Source organism: Callospermophilus lateralis, chromosome 2, assembly GCF_048772815.1.
Source record: "Callospermophilus lateralis isolate mCalLat2 chromosome 2, mCalLat2.hap1, whole genome shotgun sequence".
Lineage (NCBI taxonomy): Eukaryota > Metazoa > Chordata > Mammalia > Rodentia > Sciuridae > Callospermophilus > Callospermophilus lateralis.
The window spans coordinates 12,418,923-12,444,267 of NC_135306.1; the positions used below are offsets into that span (position 1 = coordinate 12,418,923).

The 25,345-nt window shown below is 40.7% G+C and overlaps 2 protein-coding genes across 3 annotated transcripts in view; one reads left to right on the forward strand and one right to left on the reverse strand.

The window, feature by feature from the left end:
• Window positions 1-6,551, reverse strand: part of Morn5 (MORN repeat containing 5) — a 32,049-nt gene extending 25,498 nt beyond the window's left edge. Inside the window, exons 1-2 of one of the 2 annotated variants that reach the window (XM_076843148.2) lie at window positions 6,481-6,551; window positions 1,386-1,533 (exon numbers count right to left, since the gene is read on the reverse strand). In XM_076843148.2, the coding sequence (XP_076699263.1) occupies window positions 1,386-1,533; window positions 6,481-6,527 (195 nt within the window). In that variant the 5' untranslated portion in view covers window positions 6,528-6,551. Of the gene's footprint in view, window positions 1-1,385; window positions 1,534-1,920; window positions 1,957-6,480 lie in introns of those variants that run through there. The other variant, XM_076843149.2, reaches the window with a different exon arrangement.
• Window positions 6,552-6,665: 114 nt separating this feature from the next.
• On the forward strand, window positions 6,666-21,424 carry Ndufa8 (NADH:ubiquinone oxidoreductase subunit A8). The gene is made up of 4 exons (XM_076845540.2): window positions 6,666-6,866; window positions 13,258-13,421; window positions 17,356-17,521; window positions 21,107-21,424. The coding sequence occupies exons 1-4, from the start codon at window positions 6,816-6,818 to the stop codon at window positions 21,242-21,244; spliced, it is 519 nt and encodes a 172-aa protein (XP_076701655.1). The 5' UTR covers window positions 6,666-6,815; the 3' UTR covers window positions 21,245-21,424.
• Window positions 21,425-25,345: the final 3,921 nt, after the last annotated feature.

The window sequence follows — 25,345 nt, forward strand, 5'->3', positions numbered from 1 at the left end:
TGCCCTTTTGATTCTTCAGAGAATTCTATACACAGACATATTAAGCACTCATAAAGTTACTTATTATTCTTTTATTATCATAGCCAAAAGGTCAGCATCATCAGCCACAGCCCTTTGTCCAAGCATGTGCGTTCTACTTTTGCTGCATCCATGCTAAAGGGAATCTCAGGATGCAGAATCTACACTGGCCTAGGCATCAGGAAACATGGGTGGAAATTCCCACAGTACTATTAATTCACTGTGTGACCTTGGGTAAGTCATATCCCCTTCCTGAGGTTTAGCTTCTCCAAGTTATAAAATAAGAAGTATTTCTTAACCTTTTTTAAGGTCATGAGTCAGGGTCCAACACACCCAGTGAAACTCCAGGAAAGCTACGGATTCTTTCCCAGAGAAAAACACACTCCCATACACATAGAAACTGTTGTGCATAAACCAGTTCATGATCTCTGAATTCTACCCATGGGCCACAAATTCCAGGTTCAGAACCCTTGGATTAGATGATGTATGACAGCAGCAGAGCTAGCGTTTATTGAGTACCCACTCTGTGCCAAGAACTTGGCAAAGTGCTCACATATTTTGCTTTATTTATTCTCACAACCTCCTAGGAGATGCCTAGTACTACTGTGGCAGGCTGAATAATGGCCTCCAAAGGGGTTCACATACGATGGGACTTGTGATTATGTCAACTTGCATGGCAAAAAGGACTTTGCAGATGCAATTAGATTAAGGATCTTGAAGTGGGGGAGATTCTCCTGAGGTATCTGGGTGCACCAAATATAATCACAGGGTCTTTATAAGAAAGAGGTAGGAAGGTCCAGGGTGAGAGAAAACAAAATGATGCAAGCAGAGGGAGGGAAGAGGATGTGACGAAGGAAGCAGAGGTGGGAGTGAAGCATGGTGAGGAGCCAAGGAATTCAGGCAGCTTCCAGAGGCAAGGCAGCACATTGTCCCCTAGAGTCTCAGGAATGCAGCTCACTCAGTTTAGACTGCCAATTTCCAGATCTGTGAGATAATAAGTCTGTGCCTATTTAAGACACCAAATTTGTGGTAATTTGCTATAGCAGCAATAGACAATGAATACAACCACTGTCCCTGGTTTACATATGAGGAACTCTAGTCTCAAGAGAGGTAAAGTCATAGGCCCAAGGTCAAATAATAAGAGGCATAGCAGGATTCAAACTCATCATAGCTTCCTCAGAGACCATTCCAGATTGAGAGGGAGAATATTCTAGAATATCCTAGAGAATATTCTGGGAAATCAAGAAGTGGGAGAGATACAAAATAGATATGGGTGGGTGCTAGACAGGGAGGCAGAGCATCACAGCAGTGTGGCGGGGGGGCTCTTCCTGTCCAAGGATCCTTCTCTGCCTCCCCCATCTGTTCACCTTGATGGCCAATCCCTTTTCCCAGACAGCGTCATATCGGCTCCCGCTGGGGAAGTACAGGGTTCCTTCGCCGTGAAACATGCCGTCCTTCATTTCCCCAACATATCTTGTTTCTGTTGGGAGGATGTATTCAGCTTTGCCCTCCATCCTGCAAGGACATAGGAAAATCACTGAGCCCTGAAGGAAGCTAGTCCTCGATTTCGCGCATCATCCTCTCAGCAATATTCTGTCTAAAACCCCAAATTTTGTTTTGTTTCCCTCAAAAATCCTGCTTAAGAGGGGGGCAGAGTTCAGTCTGTTCCTTCTCCCTTCACCTGTAGGCTGTCTTGGAGTTCATGCTGTTCAATGAAATACCTTCTTGCTAGGCCCAGAGAGGGTAGGGATGTACCCAAAGCCACACCATAGAAACTGAAATGAAGGCCAGGGCTCAGTCAGCAGATTTTTGACTTCCCTATTCCTCCTCACTAAGTCACAACTGGGATACTTGAAAAAATATGAAATTTAGAGATAGGAGATATGGGTTTGAATACAGCACCTTTTCTAGAAGGATCATCCTGGACACTTCCCCAAATTTCTCTGTCTCTATTCTTCCCTCCCTCCCCAAAAAATATTTCCAGAGCACCTGCTGTGAGCCAAGTGCTAGGTCCAGAGCCAGGCTGCTGGATACAGCACAGACCCAAGCAAGGCGGACGCCCTCCCGGTCTGCACGAGGGACACAAGTAAGCAATTGCACAATGTGCAGCAAGTGCCCTGCAGGAAATCATGGGTGTGTACAAGAGTACAGGGCAGGGACAGCAAGGACAGCTGGACCAGGGGACCGGCTTCTTCATGGGTGCAACTAATCTCAGTTCTGAGGTCACCCCTGACAGTATACGACAGTTTTCTTGTATGTCAGGGCCTGACATACAATGAGTTCTTTAAATATGCTCGTATTTATTTATTTATTTATTTTTTTTGTGGTACTGGGGATTAAACCCAGAGCACTCTCCAATGAGCTCCATCCCCAACCCTCTTTATTTTTTATTTTGAGACAGGATCTTGCTAAATTTGGCCCTGAACTTGTGATCCTCCTGCCTCAGGTTCCTAAGTCTCTGGGATTACAAAGGTACATGCTACACTATGCCTGGCTAAGAGCTATGTTTTAATTCATTCCTTTTCCATTCCTCCCCACTGGCTGAAGTCACCTTTCCTAAACTCTGTTGGAGGCTCAGCACTTTAGGCCCTGCACCACAATTAAACACCTCATCTCCTGTGTTTAATCAGAGCCTCTAGAGAGGAACACCTTGCTCTCAACTCCTAGGACCACACTTCCCTCTTAAATAAGTGCCCTACAAACATCTACTGAGTAAGGAATGAAGGGAACAGAAAGTCCAGAGAACTGAAGGAATGGGTGCCACAGCCCCAAACATGAGTGCCCGGTGGGGAAGGCCCAGCTTCCGAGCCTGCAGACCTGGGTGTGGGCTGCTCCATCTCTGCCACCTCTGTCAGCTTCCCTCCTTCCCTTTCCATCCCTCTTTCTTTTCCTCTCTTCCTCCTTCCCTTTCATTCTTTAATTCATTCAAAGTGAAAAGCTTTCATTCTAAATGTGAAGTAAGTTAAAAAGAATGCAGAAAGCCACTTTATAGTGAAGACTTCAATGCCTAATGAGGATATGATTACCATATTTCTAATATCTACCATTCATTCTCCTATTAATTCATTTGGCCAAAATTCATCCTCTACTACAAATATGCACTATGAGGAGTGATACAGAAATGAAATCGATTAGATTTCCAACACTGAGCCCTAGAAGATCTTTTAGCGATTCCTCCACTGCCAGAATTGTGTAAAGTGTTGAACTTTGTCTTTTCTGGGGCTCAGCCCACTCCCCAGGTTTCCCTCCCATAACCCCTCTAAGCCTACCCTACCTCTGGCCAAACTGGTTATCTGCTCTTCCCTACACAAGTCCTCTGGGCTATTGGTCCTGCTGTTCCCTCTACCCAGTAACATTCTTCACCTTGATTCTCCACCCATCGAAATTCTACCCAACCTTCAGGGTTTATTTCAAATATCATCTCTGTGAAGCCAGTTGGGCATGGCTTCTGGGAGGCAACAGGGCTCTATAGTGGAAAGCAGGTGGTTGTAGAGTCAGATAGGCCTGGGTTTTAACACCTGCTCTGTCCAGTGATAACCAGGTGACTTTGAGCAAGTTATGTAATTACTGAGTCTTTTCCTATCTGTAAAAGAGGATAATGATGCCTACCACACAGAATTGCTTTAAGGAAGGGAAGATGCAGGCAAAGTCACCTGGAGCATAGTGGTCACTACATAAATGTTATTGGTCTCCCTTTGCCCCCTGCGTTTGTAGGTCTACCCTAGCACGCTTCTTGGGCTGCTTTGCAGTAGTGTTATCTAGAATTCAATTCTGTAACTATTCCAAAGAAACCGTGATCTTGAGGGAAGATCCTACATTAGCTTTTTATTTTTTATATTCACACATGGTACTGGGAAATCATCTCTTTTATTGTTGTTGTTTTTTAAGACCAGCTTTATTGAAGTACTATTGACATACCACAAAATACATGTATTTAGCACAGACTATTTGGTAAGTTTTGACATACACTCAGAAAACCATCAACACAATAGACATAATTAATATATCTTATCCTCCAAAATTTCTGCATGCCCTTTTGTAATCCTTTTGGTGTGCCCTTCCCCACAGCCTTCATGCCCAGGAAACCACTCATCTGCTTTCTGTCACCACAGGTTGGTTTGCATTTTCTAGGATTTTATATAAAGGGCATCATACATCTTATTTATTTATTTATTTATTTATTTATTTATTTATTTATTTATGGCAGTGTTAGAGATCAACCCAGGGCCTTCTGTGCTAGGCAAGTGCTCTACCACTAAGTCATATCCCCAGCCCAGTGTGTGTACTTCTTGGTATCTGGGTTCTTTCTTTTTTAAAAAATATTTATTTATTTATGTATCTTTAGTCTTAGGTGGATACATTAGTTTGTTTTTATGTGGTGCTGAGGATGGAACCCAGTGCTTTATGCATGCTAGGCAAGCACTCTACCACTGAGCTACCACCCCAGCCCCATGGATTCTTTCACTCAACACAATTCTTCTATAATTCATTCATGTTGGTGTTGTGTGTACCATTTATCACTCCTTTTGTTGTGCAGTGTTCCTATGGATAGACATGCCACAATTTGTTTATTCACTTACCTATTAATGGGACACTTGGGGGTTGTTATCATAAATAAATGTGATAACATTTATGTAATTTATAAATGCACTCATATAATTTGTATGGATATATATTTTCATTTAAGAAATGGTCAAACTTTTGCAAAGCAGTTGTAATCTTTTACATTCCCAGCAGTAGTAGGGAGTCTATACAAACTAAATGTTAAATATCAACTTCTTATTGTATACAGAAGCTACTCTCTTCTTTAAGTTTTAAAAGGAAATTACCCCTTCTCAGCCAAGGGGAAAGTGCACACCAAGCATTCTGCCACTTACCTGATGAGTTGGACAAGTATCTGAAGCTCTAAACCCAATTACCTCTAAAGTGGAGCTAATGACATCTCCCTTGCAAGGTTGACTAGGGGTTAGAGATAGAACCCCAAATTTACTACCACCATCTCTAGAAATAAATGTTGTAACCCTGGCTAGACCATTGATCTCTTCTTCCATTTTAATTTTTTTTGTAGTTTAGAAGGATACCTTTATTTTATTTATTTATCTTTATATGGTGCTGAGGATCAAACCTAGGGCCTCACACATGCTAGGCAAGTGTCTACCACTGAGTTACAGCCCTAGCCCTTCTTCTTCCTTAAAAAAAAAAACTACTGGAATCCAACAACCTATGAATACAACCCACAGATTCCACCAAATTCTCACTCTTCATTTCTCCATCTTTACAGTCCCATGGTAGGTGTGCTTCACCCTTTGAACAACTACCACTTGTCTGGCAATCATTATTTTCCCCAGCTATAACAAAGAGATTCCACCTTCATGCAAAGAAGAGTAGCCATTTCTGTGTTCTCTGCTTCTCTCCATCGAAGCACTGACCATGCAGAACCGTGGTTATCTGTGTTACATTTACTTGCCACTCTATCTTTGAATGAGCTTTTTGAGGTCAAGGATTATGACCAGGGTAAAAATCCAGAACCAGGTCCTTGGAGGACAACCAACATTTGTTGAACTAAATAACTTTTACTATTTGTTCCTTGGAGTAATTGTGTACATAATTCTAATAATTCGTAGATTGTGAACTCCCTGAGGGAAGACACCATGTACAGTGGGACCTTTGTGTCTGCAGGTTCTACATTGTGAATTCAATCAATTATGGACTGAAAGTTCAGGTGTCCCTTGGTATAGGGGAGGAAGGGTTCCAGGACCTCCTCAGATTTGTGCATGCTCAAGTCCTTCATATAAAATGGCAGTATTTACATGTAATCTTTTGCACATTGTCCTATAAAATTCAAATCTTCTCTATTTATAATACCTAGTAGAATGTAAATGCTATGTAAATTGTTGCTGTACTGCATCATTTAGGAAATAATGACAAGACAAAAAAAGTGTATACATGTTCAGTACAGAAGCAGTACTTTCCCCGTGAATATTTTCCAACCCCAGGTGTGGAATTGCTAATTGGAAAGGAACTCTGCTTGGGGTCCTGGAATATATTGTGGAGATACTGTGGGATGACTGCATAATAAATTTGAATTACCCACAGTCCCTAATTCCCAATCTCCATGTTTTTTTTTTCTCATAGCATTTCCCACTATCTGACATTATCTTCTCATTTATTTGTTTATTGGCAATACACCCAACTAGATTGTAAGTTTCATGAGAACAAGAATCTTGATATTTTAAATATTTTATACTCATATCTAAAGCTGAAAGACAGCACACACACCCCATATGTGGAACGAATGAATCTTAGCTCTGCTGCTTATTGGATATGTGCCCTGAACAAATTACTCAAGCAAGTTTGTGAAAAGTGCCTGGCACAAAGTCCCTTGCAGAAGCAAAAAGGCAGACGTCTTATCCCAGTCGCAGATATTCAGACCTAGTTAAGTGAATCAAATGAAGCCCTTACCTCCCATCTACATATTCCCCGATATATTTGCTCCCTGTGTACTCCATGACTCCGGCTTCTAGCCTCCAGCAGCTGTGATCCCAGCCTTAGTGGACAACGCCTCACTATGACAACCAAGAGGGGTGGGCGGAACCGACGCGAAGCCCCGCCCCATACACGCGCCGGACTTCCTGGCTTTGCGCATGCTCTGTCTCCGGCGGCGGAACGGAGCAGTGCGCCTGCGTGCTGTGGGATGCGCATGCGTAGGCTGGGCTACGGCGGTCCTAAGGGGAGTTCAAGGAGACGGGGGGCAAAGCCGCTGAGGGCACCTCGGCGGGGTCGCAGCTACAGCCGTCATGCCGGGGATAGTGGAGCTGCCTACTGTGGAAGAGCTGAAAGTGGAGGAGGTGAGGCTCGTCCGGAGGGCAGGCAAGAGGGGCACAGGGCTGCAGCTGGCTAGGCCTGGGCCCAATCTTCGCCTCAGCGGACCCTGGGCCCCGACCCCCAGTTCTCCGATCCCCGCACACACACACACCTGATTCCCAAACGTCCATGCATAGCTCCGAGGATCCTGACCCACCCCACTGCACCCCGCTATGGCTGTAGAACACCCCCACCCGCCACCACCAGAGACCTGCTCCTCTTTCTGTGAATAATGTTGATACTTTTTACCAACCTTAAGCCAGGGCCTCTTTACCTCCTGTCGCTCACACCTCCCTGTGAATGGAGTATACCGCCCCAGGTGCGCATATCCGAGGGCGGACCGTCACATTAAAGTATTTCATCGGTGCAGAACACATTAGAAAGGAGTTAAAGAGCTGTAGGAAAATACGATGATATTGAAGAAAGTGCATTTGCTCACAACTATGGCAAGGTGTTTGGTCTGGACATATTTAAAGCATTCATTTATTCCATAGATATCTTTTAAATATTACAATGTGCAGATACACTGGAAAATACGAGATAAAGTCACTGCTCTCATATAGGTTTTAATCTAAGAGGGAGACACATAAAGAGGTAGTTATACTACAGTGTAGTTAGTGCCATGAGAAGTGAAGACAGTAGATTACTAATTATAGTTCCCATGATCCAGCCATTTCTCAAAGCCAGGCAGGATGCAAATAATTACTTTAGATGCATTAATTTATTGAATCCTCCCAGCAACACTATAAGGTAGGATATAATTGGCCTTCCCCTGTTATAGATCAAATAGACCCTGAGAGTAGGAGTGGTTTGCTTGAGGTCACATAGCTAGTATGTGGTAGAGTTGGGTGGTGAACCCAGGTCTGGTCCTGAAACCCATTTTTAAAATACTTGGTTATGGGCAGATGCTCAACAGATTGGGAAGGTTTAATAGAGTCTTGGTTTGTTGGGGTTCCAGGTGCTGTTTAATGTGATCCTGGTGTTGGTGGGAAGCAGCAGGTCCTGAGCCAGGAGATATACCTATGGCTGAGATAGGACTTGGCCAAGCAGTTTGGACTTTATCCTATAAGTGAGGTGGTGGGAAGAAGTGATATGACTGGACAGTAGAAGGAACAGGCTACATTAAAGGAGGGAAAGGGCATGACTAAAAATTGGTGCCTAGAATTATGAATCAGGCACTGTGTTTTACCTGCATTACTTCATTTAGTCTTATATGCCTGTGAGGATGACAACGGTTATTTTCCTCAAATGGAGAAATTAGCTGTGTTCAGGAGCTTTATAATAAAATGACATTTGCTAAGAAGAGGCAGGAAGAATGCTTCTGAGGAACCAGTTTTTTATTTCTTGCCCCATCATGAAACTGGGTTAAACGTGAGTTGCTGTATTTTTCATTGGAATTTTAATTTGGTTCAGCAAGCATTTGAGGTTCTGTTTTATGCAAGAAGTTCTTTATCTGAAATAAATTTGCCTTTAGGGTTTACATCTAAAATGTGAATTGAGAAACAGATAATAAATGACTAAAATATAGGACAAAGTACCATTAAATACTACGAAAGAGGGGCAGGCATGCCTAAGGAAAGGGTTTGATGTTCGATATTAATTCCAGGGCTAACTGTCAGTCACCTTAATGAGTCACTTTCAGCATTTTCAGACAGTTATTTTGTTTGTAAGATGAGTGATTACTATTGTACAGTTCTCTGAGGCTATAAAGAGAAAAGAAAAAGTCCTTCTTGGCCATAAGATAGGATATAGCTAAATGGACATTTGAATAATGGCATTTCTGGGCAGAGATGGAGAGAACTCTTAAGTGAAGGTAGGATTTGAGCAAAGGTAAGGAGCTGGGAAAAGGTAAGGGGCTAAAAATGGGTTGGGGAACAGTGAGTTCAGTGTTCAGAGAACAGCAAATAATCCCTTTGTGAAACTTGGATGAGAAAGCTAGAAAGATAAGTTTGACAAGATATTGTACTGTCATGTGTAACTAATTAAAACAAAACAAAACAAAAAAGATAGTTTGGAACCAGAAGGCTTTGAATAGCCAGTAAGTTTGGGCTTTGTCCTGTTAAGGCTGAACTTTGATAGAACGTTCTCCTTCTCTCTCTCTTTAAGGTACTGGGGATTGAACCCATCAGTACTGTACCTCTGAGCTTTATTCTCAGCCCTTTTTTAAAATTTTTGGTTTTGAGACATGGTCTCACCAAATTGCCCATGTTGGCCTTGAACTTGTGATCTTCCTGCCTCAGCCTCCCAAATAGCTGGGATTATAGGTGTGCACTACTGCTCCTAACAATGATTTGTTCTAATAGCAGAGTAGAATAGGAATTATCATTTAGGATAATCACTTAAGCAGCTTGCAGGAAGGAAAGAACAAGTGAATACGTCTGGAATTGATCCCATTTAGCAATGGATTAAGAAGGAAGGTGGGAAAGGTTGAGGAATCAATGTCAGATTTGTGTCGACAGTAGAGTTGGGGAAGCCAGAAGCAACAGCAAGTTTGGGGAGGAGGTTAAAAGCATTTTGGATCTTGTTGACTGGGAGTTATGACACATCCCCATGGAAAAAGTAGTTAGAAGCTTTGGGCTGGAAACTTCCTTGAACACATTGATAATTTTGAGTAAAAATGAGAATTATAGCTAATATTGATGATGTACTTTATGTCAGGCAGAATTCTTAGTATATTTATATGCATTAACTCATTTGATCCTCATAATGGATCTATAAGTAGTATCATGCTCCACTTTACATATATTAAAGAAAATAAAAGGCCTGATATAAACCAAGTACCATAAGAAGTTGCAGACGTGGTTTAAGGAAGCAAGAACAAGACTAGAAGATCTCTGCCTCACTTCCCACACCTGCAGACTTTATAATCCTGCTGTGCAGGTTGGCTTGTGAAGTTAGGTGAGGAAAGATGTTGAAATTCTGTCTTCTTGAGACAAAGGGCGTTGAATGAATTTGAAAGGGTATTCATGGAAAGCAGCTGTGAAAGGACAGCCTTGCTATTGGAATTCATCAGTCAGTCTTAGTGAAGAAGCAGGTGAGGAGATGTGGTCGACACCTCAGGTTCTTTGCTGTATCAGGGATGGTGATGACCTGGGAAGAGGCCTGGTTAAAGGTCATAGGCTTTGGGTTCCAGTTCTGGGGTTGCCATTGACTGGCTTGTCATTGAGCATATGTCTCTTGTTCATCAGTTAGGAAATGGATTTAGTGAGTGATTCTCATCCTTTATTTCTTTGTGACGGAGATAGTGTTTTATATGCTCAACAACATGGTTGTACCTTTGTTTGGATAAAACCTCCACATCTGTAGGGAAGTAAAGCAAATAATGTTGCAGGCTTTTGGGGGCATGATCACCATGGGCATTTGAAGTATTAAATTAGTCACTTAAGGATATTTTAAGGCATTTGAAAAGGAAGTAAATATAGCCAATATAATTTTTAAAATGTGTTATGCTTTAATTAAACTTTGAGTGATCATTTTTATTCTCCAAACTATTTAGGTAACTTTTATTTTAAAAAATTTTCATGTGAAAGTTTTACAGATTTTTGACAAACTTATTAGAATTGTCATGGCAAATTTCACTTACATTATAACTTTATCTTTGTTTTTAATAATTATGAAGTTGTAATATGTGTAGACATAGTCATATCTTTAATTTTCCTGTAGTGTGTAAATTACTCTCTTCTTGCCATTTATCTTATTAATAACTGGGCAAAGTGAATAAAATTATAGACTTTTCTCATAATAAAATACTTAATTTTACAAATCAAATCCAGTATTGTATTAAAGTATAATACTATGATAGACTAGACTAGATTTTATTCTAGAAATAGAAGTCAGTTTTAGATAAATCTGTAAATGCTCTATGTTACATTTATAGGTTAATAAAAAGATGCTTGAAGTTTTTTTATTAGTCTTTCTTAGGGAAGACAATAGCAACAGGAAAGCAGATAAATGTTGTATCAAGCTGTTTTAAAGTTTAGGAACAAAAAGTTCCTTACTGTCATTTCAGTTTATCTGAGTTGTGCTGGAGGGTTTGATCAGAGCAATAAAATGGTACAAGAGAATATGAAGGAAAAAAGATGGGGCTGGGGTTGTGGCTCAGCGGAAGAGCACTTGCCTAGCACATGAGAGGCAATGGGTTCGATCCTCAGCACCACATAATAAATAAATAAATAAACAAATAAGTAAAATAAAGTATTTTTTTTTTTAAAAAAAAGAAGGAAAAAAGATACAAACATCAGAAAGAAAGACAGACTGATTTTATGGTTGTAGATGGTAAGTATTTTCTGATAATTCTTATGAGTTTTGTATTGAAACTGGTAAGATGGCTTCAGTAAGGTGGCTAAGAAATTTATAGTGTATAAGCAAGCAGTAGCCACTTTGAAAATCCAGTAGAAAAAAGTACTCTACTTAAGATAGTATTAAATGCTAAGCTGGATATGGTGGAGCCAGTGACTTGGGAATATGAGGCAGGAGGATTGCAAGTTCAAGGTCAGCCTCAGCAACTTAGTGAGGCCTTATCTCAAAATTAAAAAAAGGATTGGGATGTCACCCCTGGGTTCACTCTCCAGAACCAAAAACAAACAAAAAACTTGTGGAATAAGCAAGAAATGTGCAACGTCCCTTTATGAAGGGACCTTCATTTTACCAAGGAAAAGAATGACCTGAATCTGGCTTAAATGGAGAGAAATACTATGTCTTCTACAGGCCATAATTCATATATTTTTATGCCTTTTGTAATTCTTGTATCTCCATTGTCAGAAAAGATTGGGTGCTCAACAGCCAGTCTTGAGCTATTTTGGGTGCTTGATGTATCATGGTAAACATTACATTTAATTATATCCTTTATTTAGGGAGAATTGACCTTTTTACAGTATTGGATCTCTGTTGAAACAGAATCCCTACCCTGTGGAGCTTATGTCCTAGTAGTCACATGTACACCACATGAGGGACCACCAGCTTATATAAGATGGTCAAGTGCTAGCTTATGTCAGATGATTAAGGAAAGGTTCTCTGAGGATATAAAATTTGAGCAGAGACCCAACACAAGGTGAATATCCCTAGTTCAAAAATCCAAAATCTGAAATACACCAAAATCTAAAACATTTTGAGCATCAACATGATGCCACAAGTGAAAAATTATACACCTGAGCTCACGTGACAGGTTGCAGTCAAAATAAAGGTACACTAAAAATATTTGATAAAATTACCTTCAGTGTATGTGTATAAGGTGAAGTTCATATTTAGACTTGGGTCCCATCCCCAGGATAGTTCTTAGATAGATCCTCCAAAAATCCATAGCACCTCTGGTCCCAAGTATTTCAGAAAAGATACATGCTCAATCTGTTACAAAGTGCTCATCCTCCCAATTCAGAATGTTAACTAAATTTAATGCAGTTCAAATGCAAATTATTAGAGCAGTGTTCATCTGAGAGAGTAACAGACAAGTTTAAAAAGGAAGAATGAGGGAGAATTCTCTCAAATAACAACATGTTCTGTTAAGAGACAGAAGTTAAAACATTGTGGTTTGGGGCCGGGGTCATAGTTCAGTGGTAGAACACTTGCCTAGAATGCATGAGGCACTGGGTTCTATCCCTGGCACCACATAAAACAAACAAATAAAATAAAGATACTGTATCCATCTCTACTAAAACAAACAAACAAACAAACACACACACACACACACACCCATTGTGTTATTACTGTGGAAAAAGCAAGAACAGAAAAAAGCCCAGCAGGACCTTTGCTGCTGCAGCTGTTAAATAGACCCTGGACTATTGCAGTTCCCTGTGAGTTAACTTAACCACACTTTTTTCCGCAAGAAAATGTTGATTTTATTATTTTTAAAAATTCACAGATTCTAGTACTTTGTTAATAACAATTTGCTGGACTAGGTGCTCTTTCTGATTCTTTCCAGTCTCTCATCTTCTGTGATTTCCTGGTCCTCTGGGAGTCCCATATATTCTCCCTTTATTCATTTATTCTGGGAGTGGAAACTCAGGGAAGCTCCCTGAGTTGGTTCCTTTCCTTGCATTCCAGGAGCCCCCATTTATCTTTTAAGCAGCTTGGTTAGGACTGCTGGGTCTTTATCCCTAAAAATGCTACAGTTACATCAACTTTGTGAGATTGTTGTAAAGGTGAAGAAAATAATATATGAGAATGAGTTTTCTGATTTCTAGAGCAAGAAAATTAAACATGAGGCTATCATAAATCTTCACCTTTACAACAATCTCACAAAGTTGATGTAACTGTAGCCTTTTTAGGGATAAAGACCCAGCAGTCCTAACCAAGCTGCTTTTCTTGACCAGCATGAAGTAACATGGAGAAAGTGACACTGGTTCCGTCTGTGGTCTTTGTCCCATGTTCCTTTCTTAGGTGAAAGTCAGCTCTGCTGTGCTGAAAGCTGCGGCCCATCACTATGGGGCTCAGTGTGATAAGCCCAATAAGGAGTTCATGCTGTGCCGCTGGGAGGAGAAAGACCCGAGGCGGTGTTTAGAGGAAGGCAAGTTGGTCAACAAGTGTGCTCTGGAATTCTTCAGGTAAGAAGTCTTTTGGTCTCAGTGCCTGTGTGGTTGAAATATCAGGGTCTTAAAAACATCCAGCTAATTAAACCAAAGGATAATTTTAGTAGGAAATGGGTAGGTTTTAAAACAGACCAAGGTAAACAGTTAGTGATATTTTTGTTTTCATTTTTACTATATGGCAAGTTCTTTGATCTCTATGTGTATCAGTTTCCAAAGTGTAAGATAATACCTGTTTTACACAGTATGTCTATGAAAAATTTGAAAATACATAAAGACACCTCAGGGCTAGAGATGTGGCTCAGTGGTAGAGCACTTGGCCTAGTATGTGGGAGGCCCCGTGCTTGATCCCCAGCACCCTAAAAAATGAGGGACAGTGCTGATGAGCAGACATTCACTAGGTTATTATTGTTACTACAGAACACACAGTTGTGAGTCAGATTTTTAGGTAGTCAACTGTCTTTGATATTTGAGTAGAAAAATCTATGGTGTATAATTATAGAAAAATGTTTTAGCAACGATACTAGGCGGGACTCTGTTGAAAGGGGCAGGGACTCAGGGATTTGGCTCTTTAACTGTAGAGTCCAGAAATAGACCTTGCATGAAGCAGGCTAGATTCAAGGGCTTCAGTGATCTCAACACAGTTGGTGTCTTTTGTTTCTCCTTTTCTCTCCATAATCTCTTAGTTCTGCTTTTCTCTCTTGACTTTATTTTCAGAGACTCTCTCTTTGGGGTGGTAGAAGTGGCCAACAGCTGCTTCAAAGTGCTCTTCTCCTTGCTTAGCAAGCCTAGACAAAGTGCCATCTCTCCAGTAGTTTGAGACCAGGGTCCCTGCTCGAGTAGCAGTTGTCCTAGCTGACTGAATGCATATTGTTGAGCCAGTTCTGCCTTGAGAGAGAAAATGCTCTGATTGGTCAGGCTTTGAGTGGACAGAGTCTTAACTTCATTCAAATCACATTGCTGAGAGTCAGGGAGGGGTTGTTCCCAAAAGGAAAATGACAGGGGTGTTTATAGAAGAATGGGGAATGACTGCCGGCTAGGCAGAAGCTGCAGATGTCCACTATATGACATTAGAGGGAAAAATCAAATGCCTTAGCACAGTAGCTGCTTTCCTTTTTCCTTATACTATCTTTGTTTGTATACAAGAGTATTTTTGTGGTCACAGTCAAAGCTTGTGTATTTTAAAAATTGATTTTTCATTGAAACTATTGGAAAATTCTGTCAGGCTGCTATATAGTCTTCACTATTTTTAATGACTGTATACTATTCCATTAGTAGATGAACTAACCAAAATATACTTGACCAGTTTCTGTTGGTGAACATAATTGATGAATTCAATTTTTGATCATTTTAGATAAATCTAAGTAATTACTTTTGTATGTGGCCCTTTTTCATTTTTTTTTAATATTTATTTTTTAGTTGTAGTCGGATACAGTACCTTTATTTATTTATTTATTTTTATGTGGTGCTGAGGATTGAACCCAGGGCCCCACACATGCTAGGCAAGCACTCTACTGCTGAGCCCCAGCCCCAGCCCCTCTTTTTCATCTTTTAATTATTGCCAGTTGTAAGATTATTTTGAAAAGCCTTTTTCTTTTTCTTTTTTTTTTTTTTTTGGTACCAGGGATTGAACCTAGAGGTACTTAACATTTTTAGCCACTTTTTTTTGTATGTTTTTAAGGTAATGGGATATATATATATATAAATAATGTATTTTTTAGTTGTTGATGGACCTTTTTTTATTTATTTGTATGTGGTACTGAGAATCGAACCCAATGCCTTACATATGCTGGGCAAGTGCTCTACCACTGAGCTACAACCCCAGCCCCTTTAGCCACATTTTTGTATTTTATGTGGAGAGAGGTTCTCACTGAGTTGCTTAGGGCCTCTTTAAGTTGCTGAGGCGGCTTTGAACTCATGATCCTCCTGCCTCAGCCTCCCAAGCCACTGGGATTACAGGCAAGTACCACCGTGCCCAGCTGTAGAAGGCTTTGAACATATTTATGGCTCTTGAACTTTAGTGCCTTTTCTTTTTTTTTTTTTTTTTTTTTAGAGTTGGGTCAACTTAATGCTGTCAGCACTGCATCCTGGTATGCATGTTATTTAAATATTTGACAGTTACCAAATGATATTTTATTGTGCTTGAATTTTCTTTGATTTATCTGCTAGCGAGATTAAATATGTGTTCATTTTTTTTAAAAAACATTATTTTCTAAGAGAATTTTGGCAAAACATTTTTCCCAAGATCCAGAGTTAGTATGTTTTAATTGGCAAATGTTTGGATTTCACAGGTTCCCAAGGTGCCTAACTGCCTCCCTGAAAGGAATTTCTCGCTGCTGAAGTATTGATTGGAGCCTTAGTAGATGATCATCTGTGGGCTAAGAGTAGCTGGGCCCAGAACAGGGACCTCGACTACTAGAGCACTATTTGCAGCTCCTCTTCTGCCCCAGCATCTTGGAGGATTCAGAACTCCCCTTGAAAATGGTAGTTTTCTACTGGAGTGACTCTCAAGTCCAGGATGAGTGAGTGCAGGTTATGCCTACAGTACCTGCAAGGTTACCTAGGAAACTGGTCACTTTTGTCTCCCATAAGGGGAACGCAGAAGTTTTACTATGAACTTCCTTAGACCATCTCTGAGAGTCTACCTTTCTGAAACATCTTACACAGGATCCATTTGCTAGTTAAATTGTTGGAGTAGGGTAAGGAAGCCTTTCATAATTATTACTTTTTTATTTTTAAAATTTTATTGTAATTTGTTATACATGACAGAATTCATTTCAGTTCATAGTACACATATGGAGTACAATTTTTCATTTATCTTATACACAAAGTAGAGTCACACCATTCATGTCTTCACACATATACCTAGGGTAATGATGTACATCTCATTCCACCATCTTTCCTACCCTCACACCTCCTTTCATCCCTCCCCTTTGCCCAAACCAAAGTTCCTTCATTCCGCTTATGCTCCCCACTCCATTATTATTATTATTATTATTTTTAATATTATTTTTAGTTGTAGATGGACAAAATACCTTTACTTTATTTATTTATTTATTTTTATGTGGTGCTAAGGATTGAACCCAGTGCCCCACACGTGCTAGGCAAGTGCTCCACCATTCAGCTAAGGCCCCAGCCCTCACAATTATTCCATTGGGGGAAAGAGGTCCTCTCAATATCTTCCACTACCTCAAATACAATTGCATAAAATAATGGTGTTTTATTCTTGCTTGTTTTGCTTTATTTGATTACCAGCACATTTGAATGATAAGGGGAATTTTTCAGATCAACTGAAGCTTACTTTTCCTTTTTATTCACAAAAGTTACATTTTTTTTTCCCCTAGCCAATTTGAGGCCACAAAATTTGCTACCCTGCTTCTTAACAGAGAACGCTAAATATAATTTAACTTTTTTCTTGGTGACAATAGTTGTCTCTATTTTGGTTCAAAGCATTTAGTAGAACTTGAACCTTGAGCTATCAAGGAGTGGAGGGCAGTTTGCCTCTATAATGAGTGACCCCAGGCTCTTCTGCTTGTTAGTTTGTATATTTGCTTTTTGAAATTCTGTCTCCTCTTCTTGTCAGTGTGCCCATCTCTGACTATGCTTCTTTCTAAGTTTGCTAAGCAGATATTCTTTAGAATTGGATTTAATGAAAAGAATAAATAGTCCCAAGTGAGGAGTTCTCCTTTTGAGTAAGATACCTGTGCCTTAGGCCACAACCTTTTCTTTAAGCTACATAAAGTAAGTGGGTTTTGTTCTTCAGAAATCTTTTTTTTTTTTTTATGTCATTTGAAGGTCTTGCAGTTGTCCTGTAAGTGAGGTGATAGTATTTACTCCCATGCTTTCAGAAATTAAGGTTATGTATTTGAGATCTGTGCCTATATTTTGCCCAGCTTTTCTGATTTTTATTGTTTTGCATAAGTGCTGCCTCTAACCTATCCCTCCTTTCCAGGCAGATAAAGCGTCACTGTGCGGAGCCTTTTACAGAATATTGGACCTGCATCGATTATTCCGGCCTGCAATTATTTCGTCACTGTCGCAAACAGCAGGCAAAGTTTGATGATTGTGTGCTGGACAAATTGGGCTGGGTGCGGCCTGACCTGGGAGAACTATCAAAGGTAAAAGGGCTCCTGCTGGGTCCCATTCCCAGGGAGTTTGGGGAAAGGCAGGAGGTGCTCAGAGAGTGGTCTCTGTGGGTATAGATATGATGCAAGAAGTTTAAATTTACTTCAGGTTTATTAGGGAGTGATTGTACACTGTACAAAAGGGTTTGTTTTTAATAGAAATATCCCAGCATATGCCCCTTTTAAAAAATTGTTATTAATGAGCTGATTGAAGAATAGAAGGGAGTAGGAGGAGGATAAACAAAATGTTAGTGAAACACTGTCAGCTGAAAACATCTTTGAGGTTATTGTAGAATTCACTGCAGAATAGGATCAGGCTTGTGCCAGATTTTTCAGAAACATACCTAACATTTAAGAAATAGATGCTTCTAGTTAAAAAGTGTGTTTTCTTCTCCTTTCTTCTATATTACCTATCTTAGTTGTGATGTCACCATCTGTGGAAATGTCAGAACTCGAAGCCTGCTGCTTTCAGTCTTCAATCCCTCCTCCTGTTTAGTCCATACAGTCACTGGAGTAATATTTCCTGGAATAGTTTCTTTAGTCTTCTCACTGGCCAGGCTGCTGTTATCTTCTCAGAGAAGAGTTCTTAACCTGAGCTCGGTGCATTTCTGGGAGGGGAAGGTGAATCTGTTTGGTTGGGTCTTAAAAGATCATTCATCCTCTGAAATTGAAGAATTTAGGGATAAAACTACATCTTCGCTGAAAGAATGATCTGTGTGGAAAATAAAAAATCATGGGGATCACTTTTTTAAAAATTTCAGGGGCTTTCCTTTGCTTGTAAGATAAGGTGTCCCATCTGTATTGTGACATGCAGGCCCCTAAATGAGCTAATCTGTTCCTGCTGCTTGGCTTTAGCACCCTCCATTCCTTCTGGGCTGCGCAGCTGGCAGGCATGGAGGCAAATAGATTGGTTCCACTACTTACTTGCTGCGGGATCTTGAACGAATTGCATAATGTTTTTTGTCCTACCATGTCTACAAAGTGGGGCCAGGGATCCCTGTTTTTCTGTGAGAATTACACCAGAGAGCTTATGTGAATCCCTTGCGTATTATCTGGGCACATAGGTCCACAATTAATCTTTGTTTTTTTCCTTTGTGTATAGCATCTGTGAATAATTGGGTGAAAAGATTGTTGTCATAAGTAGTGCAGTGACCTAGCCCTTTTTTTTTTTTTAAATTGGTATCTACCATAATTATCTTCATATCTTTTTTTGCTACACTCAACAAATTACTTTAAATAGGTGATAATTCTAAGTTGGAAAGTGGTGGAACTTAACACATTTAACGAAACTATCTTTTATCATTTCTGACTCCTGACAGGAGAATTAATAAGTCATGCTAACAAGTCATGGTAGTAAGAAAATATATTTATTTTTGAATCTTTATATTAATGTTAAAAAACCCCTAAAAAATAAAGTTAGTGTTGTCTTAACTTTTAAAAGTGTTCTCTTTATGTGGATTATCACCTTCACTTATACTTCAATTCAGTATTCAATCTCTTTCTAGAAGGGTATAATCACCTGGGTAAAGTTTAAGTTTTAGCTTAATTCACATTTGTGTTCTGTTCCCACACAGTTCCTTTCCCTTCTACTTTCCCCTGTGAATTCCTACTTACTTGTAAGGTCTCAGTTTGAATGTCAGTGTCCTTCCCTGCACTTTCTTACCCATAATCCTGATAATATTAAAAATAACTTATGAAGCCAGACGTGGTGGTACAAGCCTGTAATCCTAGTGACTCAGGAGGCTGAGGCCGGAGGAACTCAAGTTTGAGGTTAACCTCAGCAACTTTGCAATGCCCTAAGCAACTTAGTGAGACTCTGTCCCAAAATAAAAAATAAAAAGTTCTGGGAATGGGCCCCTGGGTTCAATATTTAGTACCAAAAAAAATCAAAACAGCAATACCTTACGGAGTACCTACTGTACATCAGACACTTTACATGTACTGTTTTACTTCATCTGTTGACCTGTGAGCTACTCATAAACCTGTTTTACAGGTGGAAACCTAAGTCTTAGGTAGGCTACCCAAAGTCATTTACTTAGTAGTTGGTTTGACCACATGCCTCTGCTCCTTTTCTTTTGGGGAGTGCTATGGAAGAAGAGGTTACTTTGTTCTTTCCTCGTTTTTTTCTTTCAAGGGGTCCTTGATTACTTTAAATTTGAGAAACATTTTCCTAGATTTACTTCATGAAAATCTTGAATTCTTAAAAGCTTCTAATACCAGCTGAGGGCATTTGGATTTACTCAAGCAGGAAGAAACCCTTAGTGATCTCTAATTATAGCAGAGAAATGGGCATACTGTTTCAAAGCAGACAAATAAGGAACCACTCTGCATTTGAAAACTCAGGTTCCATCTCCATCTCTGATGTTACCCCATCTTAAGCAGGTCTCCCTGGTCCTCACCTGGGAGCTAGAGTTAATAAATGCTATAGAGGGTGTCACTGATTGTATACCTGAAAACTCTGTTTACAGAAAATGATTTCTGAAATTATATACCTAGGCAAGTCAATCTGGTTCTATCATTGGGGTAGCTTAGAGTTCATACCATTAATGTAGCAATTGAAAGTTTGTTAATAACCATGGCCTACGTATCCGGACCTGTTTCCTTATCTTTAAAATGAATAATTTCTGCTGTCTTCCCAGTTAAGATTTTGGTGACCATTAGGGGTTACCATAGATGTCAGTATCTTCATCTCCCTGTTGCTGTTTATCCTTTACTGTCTTAGTTGACCTGTTGGCTCAGCTCTCCAATTCTGACTTTGCCTCTTTCCAGTCTAGCTTCCATACTTTCTAGCCTACGGGTGTGAGTGGTTACATCCCTGTCTCAGTGGCACCTGTTACCAACAGGTTAAAATCCATAGTTTGCAGATCATTCATACCCTTTGTCATTCAGTTGTCTCCCAGTGCTGCATGATTTTTGAAAGGGCAGGTTTTAGAGTAGGCTGGCTGATCAGTGTTCTGAAAGTTCTTCTGTAGTATTGTAGGTGGTCTCAGTGAACCTCTGCAAAATGACTTCATAGGGATGTGAGAATGAAATGGGATGTCATGTGCTCAACATCGAGAGCTTGTTTAGGTGCTTCATCTCCCCCCACTCTTCTTGCCTTGCTTTGGCTGTTCTAAAGATCAACCTCTCTGTCCTGCCTTCCTCCCCAGTCTGCCTGGCTAACTCTTGCTTATCCTTCAAGATTAAGCTAAGTGCTCCCTCCTCAGAAATGTACGTGCCCCTAGCCTCCAGTGAGGTGAGATGTGCAGAGTCCTTGGTGCTGTCCTGCATAGTTCCTGTCTCCACTGTGAGAAGTAAGTCTTGGTTGATACTTTGCCTGTCTCCCTCAGAAGACTGAGTCCCTTGAGGACAGTATATATCTTGTTTCTTTCCATATCCCCAGCTTCCACCATGCGGAATGACATCAAGTAAACTTTCCCAAGTGTTTATTTGAGGATTAAACATGGTTTGCTAGGGCCTTAAAGTCGGAGGGTTGTTGGAGCAACAGGAGCAGAGAGGAGACACCAGGGAGCTCATCTGTAGTCACACTTTCTCCAACCTTACTTTCAACTTTGCCTCTTCCCTCTTCGCCCTTCCCAGGTCACCAAAGTGAAAACAGATCGACCTCTACCGGAGAATCCCTATCACTCAAGAGCAAGACCAGAGCCCAACCCTGAGATAGAAGGAGATCTGAAGCCTGCCAAGCATGGCAGCCGCCTTTTTTTCTGGACCATGTAAAGATGGGTCAGTGGCCTATGCTCAGTCACGCGCCCAGACAACTGGTGAAAACGCCCATGTGATTTGCATTGCCCGATAGTGTGTTCTTTCCTGGATCACAAACATTAACACAAAAACTAATTTATGTGACTTGGCAGTTATTCTATACCATTTCCTGTCCATTAAAAATTTTAAAGGAAACAGTTGTATTTTATTATGTTTTATGTAACCTTTTGGCCTTTAAAGATGACTTCCCCTGGCTTTTTCTTCTTGTGGTCCTGCCTGTTCCTCTGGCTTTGCTGTAAGTGGGCACTCATTAGTATGGCAGGGGAGCCACGTTGGGCAAAGAACTGAGTGTAAAGGAAAGGCTTTGTCACCTGAGACGATGCCTCCTACTCACATATTTTGAAGTCTCACCTCTTTGCAACCATTTCAAGCACATAGATTTCTGAAGAGGTCATTCAAGGGAAGCTTCCAGGACAGTTGTAAAGAGGCATTAGGAGCCTTGTGACTCAGGGTGTGGGAGGGGCTCCTGGCTGGGACTTAGGCCGCCTTGCTCAAAGTTTCTTAAAGAACCTAACTTCCACCATTTCCCCTTGATAGCCCATCCTCAGGCATTATAACCCAGATGTTTTTCCTGATAGTCGAGGGAGGTGGGGGTTGTGCTCCCTGCTCCAAAGCCAGGAAGTCAGGAGGTCTGAGTGTCAATTCCAACCTTGGGTGTGTTCCTTAACCTCTTCTGAGAGGTTGAGTTTAAGGACAAACTAAAGGGCACATGCTTATCTACCTCCTGGGCAGGTTAGAGTCAGAAGTGTTTATAAAACTCTGGTTCAAAGCACTATTATGCTCCCATCCCCCATTCAATTCCTTTTTCACTAGTAGGCTATTTCCTCTTCATCTGACTGGGCCACTATGCACCTTCTGGTTGTGAATATAAATTGCACAGGACCCTGCATAAGTCATCTAAACTCTGAGGCTTGGTTTCTCCTTTGCAGAACTGAGAAAGGTAAAGTAGCTGAACAGGTGTCTTAAGGCTTCCAACTCTCATTCTAGATTCTCTTAAGTGGGGAGGTTGCTGTGAGGCTTAGATGAGGTGTAGAGGCTGTCCCTGAAGTGTTTGGGAATAGTTGTTCAAAGAAAAAGCATTGCATGATCCCTCCCCCACCATGCTGACCCCACATTTGGAAGGAAGCATCTTGCATCTTGGGTGAAACTCCCATCTGTTGTGCAGAAGTTCCTTGCCAGCTGCTTTTGTCTCAGATTCTCTAAGAGGAAGAATAGGATCTTGCATTTTTAGAATAGCAGAGGCAAAGTCCATTAACCCCTTGGTGGCCAAGCAATTGGAAGTCAACTCTGATGTGTAAAGTATGAGTAGGGCTACATATTGGTATTCATATGACACTTTAAGCCACATGTTGCTTCCTAGGTTCCTTCTGTGGGGGAAGCTGGGTCTTGGATAATTAACAAATACTCACTGAGCACTGTGCATTGTCCCAAGGGCTTTATATTTGTCATCTTTGTACTCAAAGAGTCCTTTGAAAAAGATACTATTGTATGTCGAGCCCTTTTTTACAGATGAAGGAACTAAGTGAGGGGTTAAGAAGCGCTGGTTTGGTATTTGAGAAGTGGTTGATGGAAGATACTGGTGAAGATTGTCCAGTCCCAACAGCCACACTGTCCTTCATTCAGAGCCAGCAGTAGTCCTCAGCCTTGGATGCACATAAGAATCACTTGGGAACCTTGAAATATCGATTTCTGGATCCCACCACAGAGATTCTGATTTAATGGGTCTTGACATGGGGTTTTTGAAAGCTCCCAGGCTATTTTTAAGTGAAACCAAGGTGTACGGCTATGAACTGATTTTATTCATGAAGAAGCAAGTTGGGAGGTTACATGCTAGTCAGTAGGTAGTAAGCGACTAAGCTAAAATTTAAACCCAGTTACATCTGATGCCAAAGCCTAGTTTTTCTTTCTTTTTTCTTTTTTCAGTACCAGGGTTTGAACCCAGGGGCTAATTTAATGCTGAGCTACATCCCCAGCCCTTCGAGGTCTTACTTAGTTGCCGAGGCTGGTCTTGAATTCAATTCTCCTGCCTCCGCCTCCTGGGTCACTAGGATTACAGGTATATGCCACTGTGCTCAGCTGTCTATTCCTTTTATATAAACTGGCACATATGAATCACTGGAGATCTTATTTTAAAATGAAGATTCTATTCAGTAGGTCTGGAGTGGACCTGAGATTCCGAATAAACATCCTGTTGATGCTAATGTTGCTGGCCCATCAACCACTTGGGTAACAAGGGAATAAGCCTTACTGTCATTTCAAGTGCAGGAATCTGTCTGACTAATCTTCCCACTTCAGCGTGTAACACTGGTCACTCCCCAAACGTTAACTCACCTCTTTAGAATCAGACCAACAAGTCCTGAACTGTTAATGGCTTCAAATTCAATTGTAGGATGTTTTAACTTTGGCCCAAGTTGGATAACAGTTCTTGTCTTCTCCCCTCCCCATCTTGCTTTGAATTCTTTGAACAAAGAAACTAACTTTTGGCTTTCCTGTACTCTTGATGGAATTACAGGACATCATAGCCTTCTAGGACAGGAGGGTCTAAGCAATTAAAGATAATAATTTCTTAAATCTCCCACAAGAAATGCATGTCTCAATTTCAGTAGGTAAAAGGTCACAACAATTTGAAAGCAGTTAGTGTGAAGGATCCCTGAGCAGGGCTTCAAATAATAGTCAAAAAATCTTCTTATTGGTTTTGGCTTTAATGAGACTAATTCCTTACATTACCAAAGGAAATTTATCTGCCCCCTTTCCTCTGCCAAGCCCATTCCTGTCTTCCCTATCTGAGTTCATGGGGTCTGCATCCTCCCAGTGTCAAAACACAAGACGCATCTTTGGCTCCTTCTGCTCGCTTCTCTCCTATCTCCAATCCAGCACCAAGTCCTGTTGAGTTTCTTCTATAATCTCTCACATTTGCTACTTCCTCTTTTATCTCACTGTCACTATTCCAGGCTATGTTTGTCCCCTGTGTTTGGATTATTAAAACTACTTCCGAGTTGATCTCCTACAGCCATCTTCCCCCCCAGTCCATCCTTTAATTCACTTCCTGTGCTTGCTGCTCAAAAACCTTAAGTAACCCCCAAAAGGATACTAACTAAACCTAAATCCTTACTGTCATTCTGTCACTCCATGATCTGGCCCTAACCTAGCTCATTTCCCCAACTCTTATCTTACTTTTCCTTATTATGTATCCAACATTCCACAAAATGCCATTCCTTAATTGTTTTCCAATTTCTAACCTACACGGCTGCTATCCATTACGAGGAAATAATCCTTCCCCCATCTCTGCCTCTTGAACCTCTACCCATCTCTCAAGGCAGACACTAGTGCTGTCTTCCCCAGGAAGCATCCCTTTCCTACAGCCAGAAGTGGTCTTTCCTGCCCTGTTGTTCCCATGACACAATATAGTGTGATGGCTGAACACAGGGTTTTGAAGTTGGGTTGTTTGGATGTGAATCTAGGCTCTGTCATTTAATAGCTGTGTGAACCTAGGTGAATTACTTATCCTTTCTGTACCTTATTTTGTTCATCTATTAAAAAAGGGATGGGGAGCACCTACCTTCTGGAATGGCTACGAGTATTTAATGAGTTATATACATAAAATGTGTGCTACAGTGCTAGTAAGTGGCAGCATGATTGTAATGCTCTTGAGTGTGTGACACCAGTGTCATGATACTGGATGTGTCTTATCTCCCCTGGTCTCAGTAGTACAAGCACTGGACTTTTATTTTACATTCTATATCCTCATGCCTACTACGTGATAGACATGCAGGAAATGATTAACTATCCACCCAGTTCATCTTTCCAAAGAACTTCCAATACCCTCCTTGCTACAAACCTACAAGCAAATTCCTTTTATGCAGATACAGGAGAAACTCTTTGAGGTTAAATTTTCATCTTCATGGGTATCAAATCCTAGCTGAAATGCTTTGGCTATAATAAAAGATGTATTACTATTCCCTGAAAGGTCATGATATACTTGGGCTTTAAAAATCTGCTTGTATGGGGCTGGGTTGTGGCTCAGCAGTAGAGCACTTGCCTAGCACATTCAAGGCC